Source organism: Bos javanicus, chromosome 13 (genome assembly GCF_032452875.1).
Source record: "Bos javanicus breed banteng chromosome 13, ARS-OSU_banteng_1.0, whole genome shotgun sequence".
Classification (NCBI taxonomy): Eukaryota; Metazoa; Chordata; class Mammalia; order Artiodactyla; family Bovidae; genus Bos; species Bos javanicus.
Window position 1 is genome coordinate 80,666,253 of NC_083880.1, and position 23,235 is coordinate 80,689,487.

General features: G+C 46.2%; 1 protein-coding gene across 4 annotated transcripts in view; it reads left to right on the plus strand.

Moving 5' to 3' along the window:
* TSHZ2 (teashirt zinc finger homeobox 2) overlaps positions 1-23,235 on the plus strand; it is a 496,422-nt gene that overhangs the window by 152,567 nt on the left and 320,620 nt on the right. For 3 of the 4 annotated variants that reach the window (XM_061437988.1, XM_061437989.1, XM_061437987.1), the window contains exon 1: positions 20,041-21,154. The exons of the other annotated variant lie outside the window; for it this stretch is intronic. In XM_061437988.1, coding sequence (XP_061293972.1) covers positions 20,851-21,154 — 304 coding nt within the window. In that variant the 5' untranslated portion in view covers positions 20,041-20,850. Of the gene's footprint in view, positions 1-20,040; positions 21,155-23,235 lie in introns of those variants that run through there. 4 annotated transcript variants of the gene reach the window in all.

Genomic DNA, 23,235 nt, shown 5'->3' on the forward strand with positions numbered 1-23,235 from the left:
CCGTGGGGTTTGCACCCGCATGCTCATTTGCCATCAGGCTCCTATGTCTTGGGTGATTTGTGACCCAGGTTGAGCTCCAATCACTTGAATCCATTTAGGGGCTGAATTTTGTAAGTAATGAGAGATGGTTGAGTGGCGCTGATGTGTCTGGAAACACCGGCTCATTGACTGGTAGTTGGTTTCTCTGATTGGACAATGTTGTCCTAATCTAAGAGGCAGATTACTTCTTCAAAGAATAAGATGGAAACTCAGCATCAGGATCAGTTTCTTCCGTGGGTTGACATACCCAGAAATTGCTAACTTGACTTTATGAACTGTTAAACTTTTTTAGAGTATGACATGAGGTCTTAGTTACAGATTCAAATGAAAATCATGGGAATAATAACAGCCACCAACATTTCCTGAACCTTTATCCTGTGCCAGGAACTGTCCTAAACTCTTTCCATGCATTTCATGTCCACGAGCATCCCATGATATGAACACCACTATGAGCCCATTTTACAATTCAGGATACTGAAGGCATAGGTGACTTCCTTTCCCAGGACCACATTGCAACAAGTAAGTGACAGGCACAGACAGGAGTTGGCTTAGCACATGACGGCTGAGAACAGAATCTGCAAAAAGTCTGTAAAGAACTTGATGGTAAACATTTTTGGCCTTTACAGACCTTTTGGTCTCTGCAGCAACTACTCAGCTCTGCCATGTTGCAAGAAAGCAGTCATATACAATGCATTTACAATGGGCTGTGCCGATATGCCAATAAAACTTTATTCACAAAACCAGGCAATACACCGGATTTGGCTTTGCTGTAACTGTCACTTCCAAGCTGCGTGGTTTTGTGCCATGTATCCAACTTCTCTGTAATCCCATTTTTCTCATCTAAAACCTTAGAGTAATAATTATAGCAAGAAGCTTACAGGGTCGTTTTAAGGAGTAGTGACGTTGCATGCAGAGCACTTGCTGGTTGGCTGGTTTGCTCTAATCACTAATGTGTGAGGCGGTAGGGGGAGATGTGAAGAGCGGCTCCTCTGGGTGTGGACTTCACCTCTGCAGCTCACCTGCTGAGTGGCGGCGGACATGGTACCGACATCTCTGAGCTTCAGCCTCCTCTTTTGGAAAGTGCAGGCTGGTAAAGGACGGATTTCACAGAGTCGAGATTCAACGTCCTGAACACACGCAAAACATCCCAAACAATGCCTGACCCGTGGAAAGCTCGATGGGGTGCCTGCTGTGTTATTACTTCTATTGGATAATCCAGATTTGAGCCTTTGCGTGCCTGACTTCCAACCACATGCTCCTTCCCACCACATGCCCTGCAGAGAGCTGGTTCTTAACTGTTTTATTCTATTGGCTGAGTCCACATCCCCAATCCCTTTTCAGAATACTGCTTTTAAAGGCACATGATAAAAATATATTGTTACTAAATATCAATAAAAGACTACCCAAAAGATCCAGTAATATGCAGTCACCAAAATATGTTTTAAGAAGCACACTTGGATGTAGTTATGTATGTACTTCTTCATTAACACATTCGATAACACAATCCATGAGGAGGCCTGATAACTACTACAATTTTCAAATAGTAATAAATTTCAGTGATATTTCAATATCTCTGCAACACTGTAATATGACACGATGATACCTGTGATTTGTACCCGTGCTAAAGTCACAGGTCCCGTGATCACGTGCCTGCATTTATAACTGAAGAAACCCTCAATTTTAGGTAAAGTTTGGTGCAAATGAAATTTTTTTAAATGCCTGAATTTATGGAACCCTTGAGGTCCATGGTTCCCAGGTCAAGAGCCCCAGTGCCTACTGCCACCAAAGGGGACATTTAAAAAAAACAATAAAAGGAATGAACATCGTTCTCAGAGGAGGGAGTGTTCCTTGCCTCTCCCCCTGAACCGCTGTCCACAAAGACAGCGAATGCTCCCTGTGCCTGCATCGTCATGGTGCACTCATGCCCTGGTGGGAGCGAGAAACCGGAAATTCTGTTGTCCCCTGATTTGACGCACTGTGTGGAAAAAATGGTCACTGGGACTAAGCCAGCGAGCAGTAATGGAAGCCTGATCCCACTGACCTCATCCAAAAAAATAGCTATTGTCACAGGACAGAGATGCTGGATATTTGTAGGTTTGGGGAGAAATATATTTGTTAGTGAAATGGAGCTTACTGTGGACTGAATAAAGGTGAATTATTTGTCAGACAACTGGAGGAGGTTTATGCAATATAGTATTATTGAGCGGGGCTATTAACAGAGTGAATTGCTATTGTGACATGCCATTAAATTGTTTTTAGTGTCCACAAAGGTATCATTCAGGAGCTGGCAGGGTTAGTAACAGAGTTGTATTTTTGGTGGACAGCAGCAGATCTCAAAACGAAATAGCATATTTTACAGGAAAGTAAAATATGGTCAAAGCCGGAAGTCTGCAGACAATAGAGTCTGGGGTAGTCATTTGCAGCTGTTTGACAAGAACCTAGAGAAGCCAAACCAGGCTCCCTAGATCCCTGCTGTACACAGAATCAAAGCTGAAATCTGCGAGATCCATCAGCAAGAGCGAGAAGTGAGAAGGAGAAATGGCAATCCTGGGCTCTTTCAAGGATGTTCTGTCTCGGGCCTGAATGTATCCCCAGCATACAATAGAGAGGTTGAGTCAATAAATATTTGCTGAAAGAAAAAGTAAGAAGGAGAGTTCAGGAGGGAGACGAGGGGACAGAGAGAGAGACAGTCAGACAGACAGATGGACAAGATTTAACCCCTGCTTGGCCTGATTCCAAGCCTCAAAGACACACCAGGCTGCCATGCGGAAGATGAAGAGAAGCAACTTGCACGTGATCATGCAAATTAGGAAAGAAGAGGCTCGGCTCAGGCTTCTACTCTCGAATTCGCTAACGAGCGTTATCTTTCTGCCGTAGTGTGGCAACTTTCTGACGAGTCACCTGGCTTCTTTCTTGAAGCTTGTTGTTGACAATGCAGACAGTGACTCTCAACTCCAATCTGATTCACAATGGCCCTGCAGAATGTGTACACTTTCTTGGAAGGAGAAAGAACTGACTCATCTTCCTAAATTAGTTAGGGGAAGGGAAAAGAGATAGAGATCTTAAGGAAAAGAAATTCTTCTGTTGAAGAAGTTGTCTCAACCCTGTTTAGGGCACATTTCTTCATAGCTAAGCTGTTAAGGGCTAACCCACGTCAACTCCTAGAAAGACAATGTCATTTTGGTGTTAACCAGAGACCTTCCAGCCCGCGTCTGCCTTGGTTTTCTTGTCTGATACTCATTTTGTCCTCCAAGGGCCACTGGAGTTCATGTTTGTGGTTACTACTCTTTCTTTGCTTTTGTTTACATTTTAAGACAGTAGATTCCTGTAAAATGTTGGCATGTATGTATTAGTATATCTGATTAGTGGGGATTAGTTTAGTTGCTCAGTTGCATCTGACTCTTCAACCGCATGGACTGTAGCCCACCAGTCTCCTCTGACCATGGCATTCTCCAGGCAAGAACACTGGAGTGGATTGCCATTGTTTTCTCCAGGGGATCTTTTCAACCCAGGAATCGAACCCGGGTCTCCGGCCTTGTTGGCAGACTCTTTACCATCTGCACTACCAAGGAAGCAGCCTTAATATATCTGAATTGGTTACCAAAGAAACGCATCATAAACTACCAACTACCGTTATCATTACATGCTATTACTATTATTATTTCGGCTGTCAAATCATGAATGTACTTTTGATAGCCATATCTAGTACTGGGGAGTTGGAGAGACATGAGAATGAGCCTTTTTACATATCCACAGAAGGCCCAAATTGGTTAACACTCTACCAGGAACATTTTGCTGATGTATTAAATGCTTCTGAAGTGAACGTGGCCCATGACACAATCATTACGTTTCTAGGTAGTTAGTGGAAGGATATCCACACTAGGACATGTGCAAGATTATATCCAATGAGGTGTTTAAAATATAGGGAGAAATTAGAAAGAACTGTCATACCATTAATAGTTCAGCTCAGTTCAGTCACTCAGTCGTGTCCAACTCTTTGCGACCCCATGGACTGCAGCACGCCAGGCCTCCTTGTCCATCGCCAACTCCCAGAGTTTACTCACACTCGAGTCGGTGATGCCATCTTCTGTCATCCTCTTCTCTTCCTGCCCTCAATCTTTCCCAGCATCAGGGTCTTTTCCAGTGAGTCAGCTCTTCGCATCAGGTAGCCAAAGTATTGGAGTTTCAGCTTCAGCACCAGTCCTTCCAATGAATATTCAGGACTGATCTCCTTTAGGATGGACTGGTTGGATCTCCTTGCAGTCCAAAGGACTCTCAAGAGTCTTCTCCAACACCACAGTTCCAAAGCATCAATTCTTCAGTGCTCAGCTTTCTTTACAGTCCAACTCTCACATCCATACATGACTACTGGAAAAGCCCATTAATAAGAGGGTCATTATTTTAAAAAATTGTAATACTGCACAATGGATTATCACCCACCATTAAAAATATATGTTCATAAAAACAAAAAGTTCCCATTATATTGAGGAGGGTGAACAAAGGGAGATTTTAAAATAGTATGTATATTATGATCCTATAATGCTGCTGCTGCTGCTGCTAAGTCGCTTCAGTCGCGTCCGACTCTGTGCGCCCCATGGACTGCAGCCTACCAGGCTCCTCCGCCCATGGGATTTTCCAGGCAAGAGTACTGGAGTGGGGTGCCATTGCCTTCTCCAATGATCCTATAATACATTATATTTATTTATAGCTATAGTATATCTGAGATAAGTATAATGATAGATACAGTGATAAAGGTGATTTTATATTATTATGTAATATTGTTATATTTCCATCACGCAGTTTGTCATAGTTTTTATTTTTCCTTGTATTCTTCTATCACTTCCACATTTTCTACATGGCCTGTGATTGACTGTTATAATCAAGAAGCACAGACACACACGCCCACACAGTGAATGAAGGTCAGCGTTTCACGTCCACGTTTGGCCATTCTCATACCCAGTGCAGCTTTGACCTGGTTGCTCACCATCGACCCCACCCCAGCTCAGGCTCCTGGCATCTTCCTGCTTGCCTTTAACTTTTCAGCACAGATCCCGGACCTGACTGACTAGAGTCTCCTCGACATGTTGTATAACCAGCCCCATGCCCACAGTCTCACAAAAGCTCAGTGCTAACTTTATATTCACTTCCTTCCTGGAAGGGAAGCCAACAGAAAGTGTTCCTGGAGGCGCATGGTCCTGGTCCTTGTTAATCCCTGGCAAGAGCCAAAAAAAAAAAAAGACTGGTTCAAGCAGTATCATCATTGATAGTGGCTCAGTAAGTTTACTTATTAATGGTGCTTATTAATTTCTTAACACTAGATGCTGTGCATTTAAGTCCATGTAAGCCTCAAGAAATGGTTATATGTCTATCTTGCAGAACCGAAAGAAAAAAAAAAAAAACAAAAGAAAAAGAGTTACCGGCAAGCGAGAGGCAGACCCAAAGGTTGCTGCTTGTTTTCCTTTAAAAGGCTCGGTGTTGACTGATTTTGGAGGAACTTACATGCCTACGAGCAGTGTGGTTAGTGGAGAAGACCTCACGTTCTGGATTCAGAGTAACCGGATTCGAGCTCAGGCTCTGCCCTGGCCAGCTTTTTGCTGTCTTGCTCCAAGACAGTGTGATTTACCAATTAAAGTATGCTTTTAACAACCAGACACCCAAGTTCTAATCCAGGCTCAGCGATTTGTAGCGATTTGTGACTTCAGGCAAGTCACTTAAACCCTCTGAGCCTCCACTTGCCTGCATCCAAAGTGGAGGAGACAGTCTCTTCTTCTGTGGGATCAGTGATATCACACAGTAAGCCCTCTGCACAGAGACGACGCTTACTAGACAGTGACTAAGGGCTTCCCAGGTGATGCTGGTGGTAAAGAGCCCTCCTGCCAAAGCAGGAGACGTAGGAGATGTGGGCTCAGTCTCGGTCAGGAACATCCCCTGGAGAGGGGCATGGCAACCCAGTCCAGTATTTTGCCTAGAAAATTTCATGGACAGAGGAGCCTGGCGGGCTACAGTCCAGGGGGTGGCAAAGAGTCGGACACGACTGAAGCGGCTTAGTACGGCACAGACAGGGACTAACAGTATCACCTCCGATGATGAGGGTTTCATTCTATTCGTGCAAAAAAGAAAAACAGAGAGATGAGAAAGATGAACAGGTAAACCACACCCAACAGAGATCTCCTGAACATTTGGGGTCGTTATATGTTTTGTTTTTTGTGAAGCACAGGGAAGCCACCAGGACATGTGTGCAGGCATGTGTGTGCTGCTCTCCATATTAGATTACATGTTTTAGGACAATAAATCAGCGAAAGAAAAGTAATAAATAATGCATGCTGAAAATGCGATCATGTTTATTAAGAAGCAACAGCCTTGTCATCTTCCATTTTCTTCTTCAGTGAGTCTCCCCTCTGAGGGTTTGCTCTTCAGGGACTCCTTGCAATTTAGCTGGAGGCTATTCTCTAATTCTTATTTGCAAAAAAAAAAAAAAAAAAATACCTGCTTTGCAAAAATAAGTTAAAAGCTGAGCATCCAGGTCCTCTGATGAGTCTCCCATCAAATCCACCCCGTCATTAGAGATGGCTTCCCGGCTATGGAAATCGGGGGGAAATAAGCCTAGCTTCACATCTGTCTATACTGTGTTTCCCCATGGTCTGTGTTCTCACTCCAGTCTCTCTGTGATGAGTTTTTATGAAGTCTCTTTAGGTTTCTTTATTTTAGAAGAAAAAAAAAAATGAAGGAAAAAAGCACCCAGAGAGACACACAAAAAGCAACTTCCCTTTTTCTAGTGATTTGCAGCTGCTAAAACAATATGTTGACATTAGTGCGTTGTGACGTCCAAGGACTTTAACTGGAGTTGCATCTTAATCTGTTACTCTTCACCCTTTTGCACTTGAATGACCCTGAAGAGATTGAAAAGAAAGGAACCACACGGGCAGCTCTGTCTTCCAGGGGCTGGGAGCAGAGCTCTGCTCTTGAAAACAAAGCGGTGTTCCATACTGAGAGAGAGAGAAGGTGTAAGTGACGGGGGAGAAGCGGGGAGAGATGGACAGAGAATGGAAAAGGGGAAAGGAGACAGAGAGTGGGGGAGACCGAGGAGGAAGGAGCCCGCCGTGCGAGAGGACGCCCCTGTCCCCGCCCGGGCCCCGGCGTCGTGCGCCCTCGGGGTCGGGCCGAGGCGCGCTCCCGGCAGCGCGGGGCCCGCTCTCGGCTTCGTGGCGGCGCGGCCGGCCTTTGCGCCTCTGGCCCTGGGCGTCCCGCGTTCTGAGACAGGCTGCCGTCCTTTGAGAGCACCGCGTCCTTGGGATTTAAGGCAGGCGTGGACCTCCGCGTCCCCAAAACACCTGCGCCCCGCTGTCCACCCCCAAAGGCTGGCGCCGTCGTGCCTACCCCTCGCCAGGGGCTGTGACCCTCAAACAAAGGGCTTCCCTCCTACACTGTGGGAACCCGCGTCGGCGGCCTGTCCCTCCGCCTCGCATCCCTGCCCCTCTGGCTCCCGCGTGCTCTCCAGTCCTTTCCGCAGGCCATGCCCACATCACGAGACCTCCCCGTGGCTCTTCAGCTGTAGCTTATGTACTTGGCTATCCTGTGCCAAGCCCCGCGCATTTGAAGCAAATCCACTAAATAGTAAGTTGCTTGTGTTACAAAATTCGTGTTTAATTAGCTTGTCCTGACACTAAATATTTATCAGGACTTGATGTTCACTCCGGTGCGCCTCTGAAATCCGCTTTAATTTTATTTGTGATTCGCTGTTTCTCTTCTCCATCCCTTCCACCCTTCCTCCCACCCTTCCTCCCTTCTCTTGCCACCTCTCCCCTTCCACTCCTCCTCCCTGGGTCTATTTCCTTCTCACCTTCCTTTCCCTCCCCCGCATTTACTCAGCTACTAAAGCAAAGACTATGGTGTTCGTGTCCTTCGCTGCATCACTTCCCTGGCCTTCTGCTTCTTCCAGGAGGTGAGCCGGGCCCCCGGGTTCCCTGAGCAGCACCCACCCAGGGGTCCCCGAGAGCCCGAGCTCCTTGCTGTGCCCAGCGGGGCTTGACGTCCCTTGGCGTGAGCCTCCATCACTGGTGACTCGGATGTGACCTCCATTTGTTTCCCGACTCAGTCCCTTCAGCCAGAAGCTCTGATTTGCCACTTCCTTGCCTTTGATGTGTCTCCACTTCCTGTAATTAATTTCATTTTCCCATAACTCAGCGCACCATGGTCAGCCCTAAGGATAATGCCCCCAGTTTGAGCCAGTTCTGCTCTTTCCCCAACTTGGGTCTCTTCCCTGTGGTCTGCCAGTTGGTAGACATGCCACACGGATGTTCAAAGAACGCCAGGCTGCTGTAAAGCAAGCTGATGCAAGTGGGCCGGTGGTCACAGCCCGAACGTGGAGCTCGAATGAGGTGGGCTGTTGACAAACGTGTATTCTGAGCTCCTCACCTGTCTGCCCGCTCTCCCTCTGAGAGTATATTCTTGCTTAAACAAATCCTCACTTTACCTTCCTGGAAAAAAATGTAATTTTACATTTTTATTTATATTGAGGTCTGTGTATATTTGATGTTCTGAGGGAAACCAATCAAAATCAACTGAACATCTAGACATTCGAATAAATCCTATCATATTGCCAAGTATAGCATTGAGAAAATTGTCCTAACTTGGTGGACTCCATAGCTGCAGGGCCAGTAACACTCTGCGTTCCTGATTTATCCTTATCAACATTCCTGACACGGACTGTGGGGTGTATTCAGGATTGAAAGGTCAGTTTAGCCTAACCCTTTGTCTACTAGAACACATAGATTTGAACAGTCTGTCCTCGTAGGATCTTTTATAAGAATGTTGTCCTTGCATTCTTTGATAGATTTGTTTCCATTTCTCTAAGAATTTAGGCCATGTGTTTCATGGGCCAGTCCTTGACGCTATCTGGAGGCAAAGACACCCATGAAAATACTTTGAACAATGAAAGGCATTCTGCTCATATAAAAGCCACCTCCTCTGAGCCTCACTTTCCCTGTCCATAAAGTGGGCGTGATTCACCAGGCAAAGTCAGTGTGTGAGCCCAGTGAGCGAGTCACAAAAAAGTGGCCGAGAAACCCCAGACGCCCCAGCAATAAGGATATCACGCTGCCCTCCTCACCTCTATCCGGGAAACGGAGGAACTTATTATTTCTTTGAAACTGTCTGCAAAGGAGCGTTTGGGTGGCTTTGCCAATTAACATTAGCAAACCAGGTTGAGATTTTAAATGGAAAGGTTTTGAACCAAAGAGGACTTTTTTTTTTCCCCTTCCTGACGCTTCAGTATTTCCCATCTTCATTCTACCCGGAGCATTGCATGCCTCCATAAAGACTATCTGGCAGTTTGACACTTTGTTTTCCCTGCTTACAAACCTAGTAAGGGCAGCTGGGAATTTTGAAAGGGAAGAGCTGATGTTCCTGGGGGTTTTAACTCACCTGTCTGAGTCTTCTGAATGAGATGCACCCTCTACAAACTTCTTCAAATGCGCTTTTCTTACTTAACGAAGTCGCGCGGCCACACAGAGCCACATAGGCTACCCTGTGTCTTCATGCCTGTGCGTATAGGCGTGATTTTACCGAAGTAGGGTATACTGTAGCTGTTGCTTTGACATTCTGATTAGTCGCCTGTTCCCTTTTTATGCTTGACTCCCCTGTTCCTGGCCCCACTCCAGGCTCACTGCTCTTCTACCCCACCCGGATCCATAACCTAGAGGAAACTTAACACTTACCTCCACGCTCATATAATTTATATGTGACATTGACACTGTTTTTCTTGCTCAGGTACACACACACACACACACACACACACACACACACACACACAGGAGTTGTTGCCCTGTTTTCTGTTTTGGATTATTTTTGTCTGTGTGGTAAATTGGAAAGCATCTTCCAAGAATGACCACTGTGTTTGGAGGCTTTTAATTCTTCTTTTTAGACTATCATATGGTAAAATGGACTTTCCCCAGGGGTGTACAGTTCTGTGCATTTTAATTCATGTATGACTTGTGTTATGGTCACAACAGTCAGCACAGGGAACAGCCCCATCCCTGCAGAAACCCCCTCCTCCCGCTCTGTACTCACACCTCCCTCCAGCCCTGTCACCCGCTGAGCCACGCTTCTTCACGATACTGTGTCTCTCTGATAATGTACACAGATAAAGCTCTTCAGTAATTAACCTTTGGGGACTGGCTTCTTTCATACGTAACGTCTTTGTGATCCATGCCAGTTCTCACGTGTATCAGATTGTTCCTTCTTAATGCTGAGGAGCGTTCCATCATGTGGGGTGCCACAGCGTTGATCATTCTCCCAACAGGGAAGACTTTGAAATGATCCTACTTAAGGATGCTTGTCTTATGATACCATTTCTAGTATTCAGGTTTGGATAGAGAATTTGTATGGGCACTTGAGTTTACCAAATAAGTATTGAAAAAAATCAAGGGATGGGAGAGCTAGTCATTAGGGGAATTTAAAATAGTTTGAGTTTAAATGGCAGATGAACTGTTGTTGTTGTTGCTGAGTGGCTAATCTAGTCACTACTCTCGTCAGGCTCCTCTGTCAGTGGGATGATTTCCCAGATAAGAATACTGGAGTGGGTTGCCATTTCTTCCTCCAGGGGATCTCCTCTACCCAGGGATCGAACCTGGGTCTCCTGCATATGGATTCTTTACCACTCAGCCACCTGGGAAGCCCTGGCAGATGAACTACCAGGAGGAAAAAAAAAAAAAGCCAACAGCTCTGTGCATCACGTGCTAGCTGCCTACTACATGCCAGGCACTGAGCTGGACACTCACATTCAGTAGCTCATCAACTCACCTAAAACCCTAGCAGTAGACACTCATACCTTTATTCTATAGGAAAGGAACTGGAAGGACCTCTTCAGGTAACAGCCAAAGTAGATGAACCTACTGTGTTCCCCAAAGCCATTGTCTCCCCAGCCTCTCCCCACCCCCAGCCACCCAGCAGTCTGTGCTTCTCTTGATTTTAATTAGCACTCCAAGTGCCTGCTCCTCTTGCAGTAGCTTAGATAAACTTGGTATTAAAGTTTCCTTTCACTCCTTTAAGCGATGCAAATTGCTTTACCCAAAGGCAGGCATCACATTACACCATTCTATGAAAAAATCTGCTGAGAGAAAGAGGAGGGAAAGAGGTTTGGAATTCTTTCCCTCCTGTTTCCTCTTTCTAACTGATTTAAAGGGCTGCTAGGATTTTTTTCCTCCTTCTTTCTTGTTAAGTGAAGATACACAAATCTTATGTACAGAAGCAAAATGAAGAAAAGATCAGTTACCTGCTGAAACTGATTAATATAGTAGAGATTATTCGTGGGGGAGGGGGGTGTTGGGGAGCATTTCTCCCTTCATCTGCCTGCCCCACACCACCAAATGTGTGGGGATGGAGCTTGGGGTTCTGAAAACTTAAAATACGTGAAGCGAACTAATTACCTACTTCAGTTTCCCTTGGTAGTTATGTTCTGGTGATTATTTGTTTGATTTTACCATTGATAATAACCCTTCAGTAGCTAAGAATCGAAGAATTAGATTTGCAAAATTCAGGGAAATCTGCTAGCAGAAAGCTTCCTTCCATGTCTCCATAGCATCTGCAGCTGAGCACACACAGATGGGTACATGGCCCTGTTTCTTTCTTTTTTTTCCATCTTAAACACTGTATATGGAGTCAATAGTTTCCTCAGGAAGGATCTTGCTGGCTCTGTCATCAAGAATTCAGCTCCTGGAGCTCACATGACTGTGCTTGATGCCTTGAAGAGCTCCAGCTCCTGAGCTTCTGTGAATGACTCTGATGTAAATGGAATCACCTTGTAAATCGCTGTCAGGAGCTGCCCCTCCATTAAGGAGCCACGTCCAGCCCATCGTCACTGCCAGCCCCCTGCTCTTCCCCGTCTAGTTGGCACTAAATCCTGTTTGGCCGACCCCTGAAATGACTCTCAGATCGTCCCTCTCTCCCCGCACCACCAGCACTCCATCCGAGGCCTTCTTGCCTTTCCAGTGCATAGCATCGCCTCCCGCAGGCCTCTGTGGGCCCAGCCCCTCAAATCCGTGCTTCTTATCTGACCACGTGTACCGTAAACCCCAGAGTTCCAACGTTTGTGAAATGCAGTGTGTGTGAGATGATTTGGGGAAAATATACCAGTGAAAGTGAAAGTCACCCAGTCGTGTCCGACTCTTTGTGACCCCATGGACTGTATAGTCCATGGAATTCTCCAGCCTTTCCCTTCTCCAGGGGATCTTCCCAACCCAGGGATAGAACCCAGGTCTCCCGCATTGCAGGCAATGAATACGTTTTATTTAAATAGCTATATATTTATTTTTACAGTTGTATCTTGTTTATGGTGAACCTGACTTTCATTCATGATGTTAACTTATAACATCTTCTTAAAATAAATTTAATAAAATGTGTGTTTTTTTAAAAGTGGGATGGTTCAAAAACAAATCCCTAGTCAATAACTAGCTATGGCAAAAAAAATGTGACGATGACATACGAATGACTGAAGCTTGAAGAACACTGGAGGAGACTCAAAGTCCAAACTCCTCGAACTATCATTAAAGATAATGTCCATGATGGTTCCCCCAAAGTACCAAAAAGCAGCCTTCGTGCCTGCCTGTCCCAACCCTCTACCAAGATCCTTCAACAAGAACTTCCTTCTCACTTTTATTAATATCAAACACTTTACAGTTTTTCCAACACGTTAAGGCTTTCACATTTGTGCACTTCCTCCTCTCACCCCTCAAAATACCAACCCCTTTATCTAGGTTGTGTTTCTCTACCTGGTGGACGTCTATGCAACCTTCAAAACCCAGTTCACATGTGCAGACCCTGTGAGCTCTTGTCCAAGTTCCTCAGGCAGAATTCACCAGGCCTGCGTTCCTGCAATCTGCAGTGTAGCTTTTCGCTCACAGTACTCTGGCTCTCAGAGTATCTTTCTCCACCCCCAGAACTAATGAATCTCACAAGGCTGTGTCAAACTCTGTGTCTCCCTTGGGCACTGGCTGGCATAGTGCATAGAAAAGGGCTCATCTGTTTACTTCCCAAATAAAGAAATGGCTGGGTGAATCAAGGCAGACTCTTTCTGCAACGGGAGGGTGTCTGTCGGAGAGTGAGGTCTCACACACAACTCATCTGCCAGAAGAAAGGAAGCTCAACATGCCATCCTCCCTGCTCAGTGGGTCTCAGAAAGTTGTTCTGATGGTGTTTCTCGAGCTGCTTAGCTGCAACTGCCTTTTCTTCTTTAATTTACTCTGAAACGTTTACCCTTCACCAATGGGGACGCAGTAGCACAGGTTCTGCGTGTAGCACTCATTAGACATATTATAACGGCTCACTCTCCATGTTTCCGCCTCCCGAACTCCTGGCTTCACCAGAGCAGAAACTGAGTCTGTTTTGCTCGGTGCAGCACCCACCTCTTGGACACGGCCTGGCACATAGCAGTCCTTGGTGGTTCTTGAATACGTGGCATCTGAATACTCCATGGATTGGGTTGTCAGACTGTCTCAGTTTTTCTTTGCAGACAGGGACTGTGCTTGGTGGGGTGAGAAAAGCAGACTGCCCGCTTCTGGGGGAGGCGCCTTCAGAGCAAGGGCTTGCTTTTGGTCAAGTTTCACCACGCTGCCGGCCCTCCCCAACAGTGGCACTGTGTGCTTTCCCAGAATACTTTGCTTCATTCTCTGAATTCCCATTGTCCTTTCCACGCAAATCAATCTACTTCTGTGTACCTGGCCAGCAAGTACATAGTGATCAAAAATGCAACCTTTAGTGTCAGATAAAGGGCTTAGCAAGAGTGGCTAGCACATGGCCAGGCTTCAAAAGCATTATTACAATTTACAATAATTTATCATTATGTTGGAGAAGGCAATGGCACCCCACTCCAGTACTCTTGCCTGGAAAATCCCATGGACGGAGGACCCTGGTGGGCTGCAGTCCATGGGGTTGCTAAGAGTCGGACACAACTGAGCGTTCCCTTTCACTTTTCACTTTCATGCATTGGAGAAGGAAATGGCAACCCACTCCAGTGTTCTTGCCTGGAGAATCCCAGGGACGGGAGAGCCTGGTGGGCTGCCGTCTGTGGGGTCGCACAGAGTTGGACACGACTGAAGCGACTTAGCAGCAGCAGCAGCAGCAGGATTATGTTTACATTCCTAATGATAACACATGTCATGTGCGAAACTTGGTCCTCTCTTTTTTGGTTCCTTTGATAACTTTAGGTCCAGTCCTTAATCCATTTGGCTGTTTTCTTGGGATCCACACTAGACATTACCTATTGTCTATAGCTGCCTTCAGAAGCTTTTTGGCATGTTTTTCAGCATTTAAACATTTTGGGAAAAAGACAAAATTTATCCACTCCCATCCTCTTCATTTTTACTCAAGCATTTCCTTTTTCTCTGGCCGTATTCTGACCTAGCTGGATCTCAGAGTTGCTAGTTAGTCCTTCATTCACTTATTCATTCATTCATAGCGTAAATATTTATGAAGTACCTACTCTGCTATGCCAGGTACTGTTCTAAGCTCTACAACATTGAAGAAAACAGAAACAGCTCTTGACTTCATAAATAAATAATTCAAGTGAGGAGACAGACAAAAATAAGAAAACAGGAAATATATATGTACATATATATTATGTGTAACATCAGTATGTTCTAATAGTACATTATACCATAGTGTATTAATATAATATGACACACTATAATACGAGTGTTATGAAGGAAACCACACGCAAAGAGTGGCTTTGACCTCAATCGCACAGTGAGTGGCTCACCGGTTTAATTCCACATGCTGACCACTCCGCAGCAACATACCACTGTCTTACCTCATGACGCATGCTAGCTCCCCGTTGACCTTTGTGGGTTTCTAGTCTAATCAACTCACCTGACCTACAGGTGGTAGCTCATTTCTGCATCTCTGTGTGTGTAGAGAGACCCACGGGGGCAGAGCTTGCTAGGAAGACTCCTGGAAGAGGGTGAGCTGGGGGAAGGTGTGGACCACCTAGACCTCCGTCTCTCCCCAACCCATCTTTTGCCACATCCTTCAGTGATGAACCTTTATCTCTGCCCGTCAAAGGCATGTTTCAGCCAAAGAGAAGTTTCCAGAGGTTGCCCTTTGCACAGCACCCTACCTGAAATCCACGGTATGGGTTTATTTGCTGTATGCGCATGTTTGGGGCCATTTGAAGTTACCCATCATGGGGGTTCTGGGTACTGTAGGTCAGCCAGCCATGCGGCGCCTCCAGGGTCCCCAAGATCCAGGGCCCTGCAGGTCCCGAGCAGAAAGCAGAACGAGCTGCCAGAAGCCACCGGCCAGCGCCCCGCCTCCCCAGAGTCCTCTGATGCCGCAATGCCCGTTTCCCCGGCGAAGGCTGGGAGCCCAAGACGTCATTAGTGTCCTTCCATCACTTCCTCATTAGTTCTTAGACAGTGTTTTAATGACAGCTTGAGAGGCTCGCATCCTGGCCGCCTTCTATTTATGATCCCCACCGTGTTAATGTGCACTTAATGAGAAATTCTTGTCTTGCTTGTAAATCCTGTAGCCGGCATTCAATTTATTGACAGATGTTTGCTTGGATCTCTTTAAAATTACTTCATAAATCTTCCAGGATAAAAGGCCTCAAGTTCGGTTATTAAGACGGGGCCTTGTTGACAGTTTCATATTTAACTGTTTAGGACTGGGCTGTCAGGACGGTAGTGGGGTGCACGGCTGAGGGGCGCCATTTGCCGAGTTTTCCGCACCGATCAGGGCCCTCCCTGCTGAAGTGTGTCTACTGTCCCTCGTAATCCCTTCAGTTAACTTCTAGGTGACCTCGCCGAGCTTCGCACTTATTCATTTAGCGTATCGGCGTGTCAGGGTGATGAAGTGTTTCTGCTGATAAGAGCTAAGGGCTCGCAAGCCACGGGGCCTCCATCTCCAGGAAAGAGTGTTGACGGGAGCTGAACGCTGAGGTGGCACTTCCCACGGCCGCCGCTGGGCACCGGCTGGAAACCTGGGCGCTGCGCCTCCATCTCTGGAGTGGATGTGGTGGGAAGGGGGTGCGGTGGGCAGGGGGTCTGCTCGCAAGTTTTAAGACCGTGCTCGTCTTTTGTAGCGGTGGACTTCTCGGTGCCACCCCTGTACTAGGCCTTTAATTGTTTATTTCCTGTTGTCAGTGACTAAAAACTCACCTTCAGAGTTTTTAGTCTGAAGAAACAAACAAAAAAAAAAAAAGTGGAAAACAGTCAACTGGCTCATGTGATGAAACTGTACAGGCCCAGCGGCCCTCGGGCCTGGTTTGGTCCACAGAGTGAAATAAACTCTGGTCCACTCTCTTTGAAATGTTTGCCTCCGTCTGGCTTAGCTCCGCCCTCAGAATCCCTGTGGTGGCCCCAGAAACCCCTCAGAGCGTCCAGATTCGTGACCAGCAGAAAAGGACACCTCCCGCTTCCCTTCCACAGGACCACAGGAAAGAAAGTCTTCTTACACCTCAGCGCTCCTGATCGGGTCACATGGTGACTCTTTAACCAATCGCTGGGGTCAGAGAGAAGCTAGTTTTTGATTGGCTAGTTCTGAGTCACATGATGAGCCCCACCTAAAGCACTGGAATTAAGACTAAGGAGTGGGATCCTCCGGGATTCTCAGATGGCTCAGTGGTAAGAATCCACCCGCCAATGCAGGAGACGCAGGTTTCAACCCCTGGGTTGGAAAGATCCCCTGGGGGTGGAAATGACAATCCACTCCGGTATTCTTGCCTGGAATATCCCATGGATGGAGAAGCCCGGCAGGCTACAGCCTGTGAGGTGGCAAAGAGTCGGACACAGCTGAGCACGCACACACGGTGGGATATTCCAGAGTCAGTGTGGGGTCTTGTTACCCCAGGAAGGACACACAGCGAGGCAGCACTGAAACAATTGTTCAGATGTCTCCATCACATTCAAAACAACAGCCGCCTCGTCTGTTTCTTTCATTTCCTTCTGAAGAGTTGTTCTACCTTGACAGTCTCTGTTCTAAAACAGTCATGGTGTGACCTACCCCATTGGAGAATATTTTCAAAAGAGTAAAATTCAGAAAACCCTAGAGAGGCCACGCCTAGGATTGAGAAGTTCCCCAAGCCCATCCGCAGCTCATAGCAGTAATAGGACGCAAAGAGAATTGTTCCACGCAATCCTATCACAGATCAGCCCGTTTGCATGTAAAATGATAATGAGCCTTTAGACCAAAAATAGAGTGTTTTTTGCTTACTTGCTGGTGTCTTGTCACTTTGCATCACTTGAACTGTGTCAGATCGCATTGGGTAACTTGCTTCCATCCAGTGCTGACGTGACCCACGACTTTGCAATGTTTAAGACAAGTGTTTGGGGTTTTTTCTCCCCAGTCCAATTTTTTGCACAAGTGCTTTTTACCAGATGAGGCATATGTGAATATGATTAGAATTGAAAACACATCTACCATTTAAGCCAGAATTTATCAGGGGGCCTGTGGGAAGGAAGACACGTGACACATTTACTCACAGCCCTGACAGGCCTCAATGAGGGGCCGATTCCTCACCCAGAGTCTTCCAGAGAGTCACAGTTTCCTATGCAGAAACTTCTGAAAAGCTCAGGGAACCGTTTATAGCTGACAGCTGGACGGCAGGTCTTAATATTCTATGGGACCAACTGCCCAGAGCCCTGGCACACGTAGTCTTCACTGAGATAATTATGCTAATCTTGGCTTAGTGTTGCCCTGTAGTAGCAACAGCCAGCACTTGTATGGTGTTTGCTGCGTGCTGTTTGCTGCTCTAGTTCATGACTGTATATATTTTCATTCCTTTAATCTTCAGTGGCCCTGCATGCTATTATTATTCCCTGTTGTAACAGGGAGGAAACTGAGGCAGAGAGATGTTAAGTAACGTGCCTAATGACTCATAATTCATGGAGCTGAGACACTCACACAGTTTGGCTGTTCATCTGCGTGCCAAATATAATGGTTCTAATGCCCATATCATGAGGTTATACAGATAAACACATTGATTCAAGATCTATGGTACTAAATGGTATTAAATGTATAAGAGATAAGTTAAATGTTACATGTATAAGTTTTACAGTATTATATATTATACTTATATTTATTGTATATTATTGATGATCATTTATCATATGTTACATATATGATATCATAATTATTATAAAATTTTCTCCTTAAACTATTGAGTCAAGATACCATAATTCAGACAGGTCACAATGGTTTTAAAAGAAGATTAAAAAAATAGCAAAATTAAATATTATTAAAACAATAAAATTAAATTAGAAATGTAATTTCACAGAGAAGTATGCAACTAAAATCAAAGCAAAAATTCAGGCCTGAGCATCCTGATAGATAAAGCCTAGAGGGGTTAAGTGCAGAGTGATAATATTTGTGCCAACGGCTCAGCTGGTAAAGAACCCACTTGCCCAGGTAGGGACCACAGGTTCGATCCCTGGGTTGGGAAGATCCCCTGGAGGAGGAAATGGCTGCCCACTCCAGTATCCTTGCCTGGAGAATCCATGGACAGAGGAGCCTGGTGGGCTACAGTCCATGGGGTTGCACAGAGTCAGACACGACTGAGGGTGCACACCCACCCACCCACACGCATGTCCAAGTTTCATGCTTGGGTCTCAAGACAAGTCCCATAGGGATTTCTCTCGTGGTTCCTCAGAGCAGGACATGGTGCAAGCAGTTAGCTATGAGCAGCTTTACTTTTCCTTGAAGGAAATGAGAGGGGGACCACGGCCCGGTAGAAATTCCATGTATTGGTGTGAAAACAGCAGAGCGATTCTATTCCTGGGCGAGGCATTCAGTGCCTCTGCGTTTGTTCTCTTCTCTGGACAAATGGGCTGTCTTGTTTGTGTTCCTCCAGAAGAAGACCTGGAGACAAGAATTTGAGTGCAAATACATTATTTGGCTGTTGTTCCTAGGAGCCAGCAGAGGGGGGTGGAGGAGGGAGACGGCGGCGGGGCGGGGGGAAGATGGGCGCTCCTGAGGCCTGAGTGAGCAACAGTGCACGCCCTGGATGCCCGGAGCCTGATGCTGCCAGGGGCCAGCACACAGTGTGCATTTCAGGGTTGTCCCAGGTGAGCATGATGGTGCTGGGAGAGTTCTCCACCAAATCCCCGTCTCCTGTGGCCTCGGGGCTTCTGCCTCGGGCATTCCTCTCCAGCATCTCCAGCCTGTTCTGTGTGCAAGCCGGAAATGCCCTCAGAGCTGGACAACCGCCTCAGTCAGAGAAGCATAGGCTTTCGGAGGAGTCATGCTTGGTGGGGAGAGGACTTTGCCTAAGAAATACGGACTGTGTGTTCAGCTCCTCAGTCATGTCTGATTCTTTGTGGTGGACTCTCTCTGACTCAAGAACCCGTCAGGCTCCTCTGTCCATCGGGTTATCCAGGCGAGAATACTGGAGTGGGTTGCCATTTCCTTCTCCAGGGGATCTTTCCGACCTGGGGATTGAACCCACATCTCCTGCAATGGCAGGTGGGTTCTTTACCACTAGCACCATCTGGGAAGCCCCAGGGATGTGGACAGGGCACCATCAGAGTCTAACGTGGGTGACAATGACCCCACCCCCTAGCACTGTTTTAATGCTTGAGTGAGATCATGCATGCCTATAAAGCACCTGGAGTGCTGTCTAGCTTAAGCGAAGTCTTCAAAGTGGGGGAAGAGCATATTGCTCACAAAACTACAAAGACTAGGAGGAGATCTTGAAGCTTCAGGAAAGGGTGGATCCAGGTGCTCAAGCATGTTGGGCTGGGCAGGTGAACAAGTGTGAGCGGTGTGTGTGGTGTGGTGAACAGGAAGACTAGCCTATGTAAAGGGGTCAGAGTTTGAGCCCTGCCGGATTTTAAAGACCGTGTCATCTCTGCGGTCCGTTTCCAAGATAGCCTGATAAACAGATCCATTCCGAGACACTCAAAACAAGGTCAAATAGTCAGTGACTGCATTGAGGGCGTGGGGGGAGTGGAGTCTCGGGTGTGGAGTCAGGGTGGGGCGGGGGAGTGGAGTCGGGGGGTGGGGCGCGATGAGTCCGCAGAGTTTGCATCATGCAGCTCAATCCGCCAGTTGTGTGATGGACGGTTTCATTTCTCCGCGGGCTGTTTTGGCATTGTGTAGACACAGCCTAAATTGGTGCCCGCACCGCCCACTAATCACGCTCCGAGAGAGGGAGCGTGGAGTTATTGAAATCCCCAAGCAGCACTTTGGCGCACACGCTCTCTAACGCTATCAAGAGATGAAGGAGCCCTTTGAAATGAGCTTTCGAGAGTGAGTAATGACCTTCAGGACGTGGCGCAAGGATTGTCTTTTGAAACTGGTGTATCTTGATGGATGATTGAAAAGCTGCTGTCTTTGGTATAGTTTTTGCGGTTTTATATTTGGGGATGTGTAATAAATAAATGTGTAATTGCCCTCAACATGATGCAAGACCAGGAGGTGAGCCTGAGACAGAAAAGGCCTGTAACGGCATAAAATTTTATTAGGAGCCCCACTGATAGGCAAGGCAGTGTTGTGTGAACAGAGAAGGTCTGTCTCGGGTTGACCAAGATAGAATCCAGGGGATGAACACGCGGCTGCCGACTGGCTTGCAGGGAGGCGGGGAGGCAGGGAGGCTGGGAGAGGAGCGGTACTCTCATGATTGCGTCCTTACCCAAGTAGTTTCAGTGTCCCTATCGGTAACAGTAATGCCAACCAGAATCCTCTACCTTGTAATTCTGCAGGTTAAATAGTACTTATCAAGCATTTGTGGTGTTTTTCTAATTAATGGAAAAGGCTACATTTTGCAGTGGCCTCTAATTCTTCTTAATGCTTTGAGATCTTTTCTTTTTCCATTTGTGTGTGAAGATGAGTTTTTGTGCCCAGTGTGTTAATCATATAGTTTTTGTTTTTATTCTTTTTGATCACAGTTTAGCTTTGTGTGTGTGTGTGTGTGTACACATGCACACACACACACACACACACACACACACATATATACACGTTCTGTTGCTCAATTGTGTCCAACTCTTTGTGACCCCATTGACTGTAGCTGGCCAGGCTCCTCTGTCCATGGGATTTTCCAGGCAAGAATACTGGAGTCGGTTGCCATTTCCTTCTCCAGGGAGTTCTCCCAACCCAGAGATGGAACCTGTGTCTCCTGCGTTGGCAGGTGGGTTCTTTACCACTGTGCCCCCTGGGAAGCCCAATGTATATATGTGTGTGTATATATATGTCTTCCATTGTAATTCCCATTATTGGCTTTCTACATGGATAAATATGTCTGCATCTTCCAAATTAACTTTGATCTCTATTGGCAACGACTGATGGGTGAAAGCCTTAGACGTTATATATGGTGTCTAGAAATTGGGCTCAACTTCCTCTTCATCCCATGTTTTGTTGGGTAGGTCAAAGAATGTTTTTAATATGGCTCAATAAACTCTACTAGAATTTAGAAGATCTGTACCTTAGCATTTGTCCCATTATCATCTGTAAGGAAGGCATAGACACAATAGGTAATTTTAACCCTACCTTCTTCAGTCGAATTTAGAACCTTAAATGTTCACAAGGGTTTAATAATATTGTTGAATAAATGATAGTTTATTAATTACCAAAATTTTAATTATATAATTTCTGAATATCATTGGAAAACAGATGTTTGATTGTTGGTTATCATCTCCACTGTCTTCATATTTTAATATGACTTGCCTGCAACTAGGATTTCTCTTTTTTTCAAACCTGCTGTGGTTTTCCAATATCCAGTTCAGTCACATCTGTGCACAGGGCCTGCACAAAAGACGCAGTGGCTCAGCAAGATTGTACTTTCGTTATGTAGCTTGAATAGAGGCGTTTGCACAAACCTGGTAAATACAAATGTCCCTTTTGGCAACCCCCTAAATTCCTGTAGCTTTTGCATTATGTGTTACAGCATTTAGTATTTAATTACCTACCAACTTCAGTTCTTCCCCATAAATCTCATGAGTCTTATTTTTCTTTGGAGTTTTGATTTCAAACTTCTATAACAATGGTTCTCAACAGGGGGACTTTCGTTTCCCAAGAGACATTTGGTGTTGTCTGGGGCATTTTTTATTGTCACAACTAAGCAAGAGGCCAGGGATGGGTGGGCTGGGGGGTGGATAACACTAGCGTCTAGTAGGGGGAGTCCAGGGATGCTAGCAAGCACCCTGCACAGGACAGCCCCACAGCAGAGAAGTGCCCGACCTCACGTCACGGCGCTGAGGTTGAGAAATCTTGCACAGAAAGAATTCAGACATCTATCTCTTAGCTTCCTGTCTTGGGTTGGGTACAGACCTGACACCCAGTAGGTGTTCAGATTCAACTTGGTGAGAGTCTGAGTTTGCCTTTTAAATCCGAGCTGCAAGTGGACCAAAGCGCAGAGGTTTTCAATAGAGGGAAAAGAAAAGGTCTTTGCATTCGGTATGTATGGATCATGGAGGTGGGGGAGGGGAGGAGTGTGATACAAAATAGGAAAAAATACAGATAAAGCAGAAGAAGCCACCTCCTGCTCTTTCCTGTGATTGCCATCAACATAAAAAAGCAAGGTTGTTAATCTTCAGGGGACAATCTGTGTATGGAGGGAGTCCCTTGGGGGCACTGAGAATTTTATTGCTTTTCGTTGGGGGCAGCGTCAAACGGGGTAATTTAGGCTTGACAAACAAATCTTGACTCACTTTTTTCCGTGGCTCCAGAAGGAAAATAGAATTCTCACAGAGCAGGGGCCAACCCCTTCTTCCATAAATCACCAGCTGTAGGTGAAAATTTGGCTAATACCCAGGGCACCGCAAAGAAATAACCGGTGGCAGAGCTAACTGCAGCTCTCCTGCATGCCAGCTTCTTCACAGATGCGTGTTTCTCCTTCTTGCTTTGATCTCATTCTTTTTTTTTTTTTCCCTCCTAAACTAAAACTTTTTCAGTCTCTCTTTCAGACTGTCTCTCAGGCGAGGCCTTTGGAGCAGGACCCCGACAATGTCCCGGTCAGCTCTTTCGGGTTTTTTTTTAAGTTGATTTCCTGTTCTGGTGAGCCATACATCACTGCCGTCCCCCGTCTGTGCTCCCTGTCTGTGACAGAATGAGAGGTGTCATTTATCACCGGGGCTTGCGGAAGCTGTGGGAAGAGGGATTGAAATTTTTTCTGGAAGGCCTCTCTGTGTCTAGCGGCTGCCAGATCATTAAAAAGGGGGCTTTCCAAAGAACCTTGTGTGCGATGTGATTGCACTTACTGTCAAGGAGAGG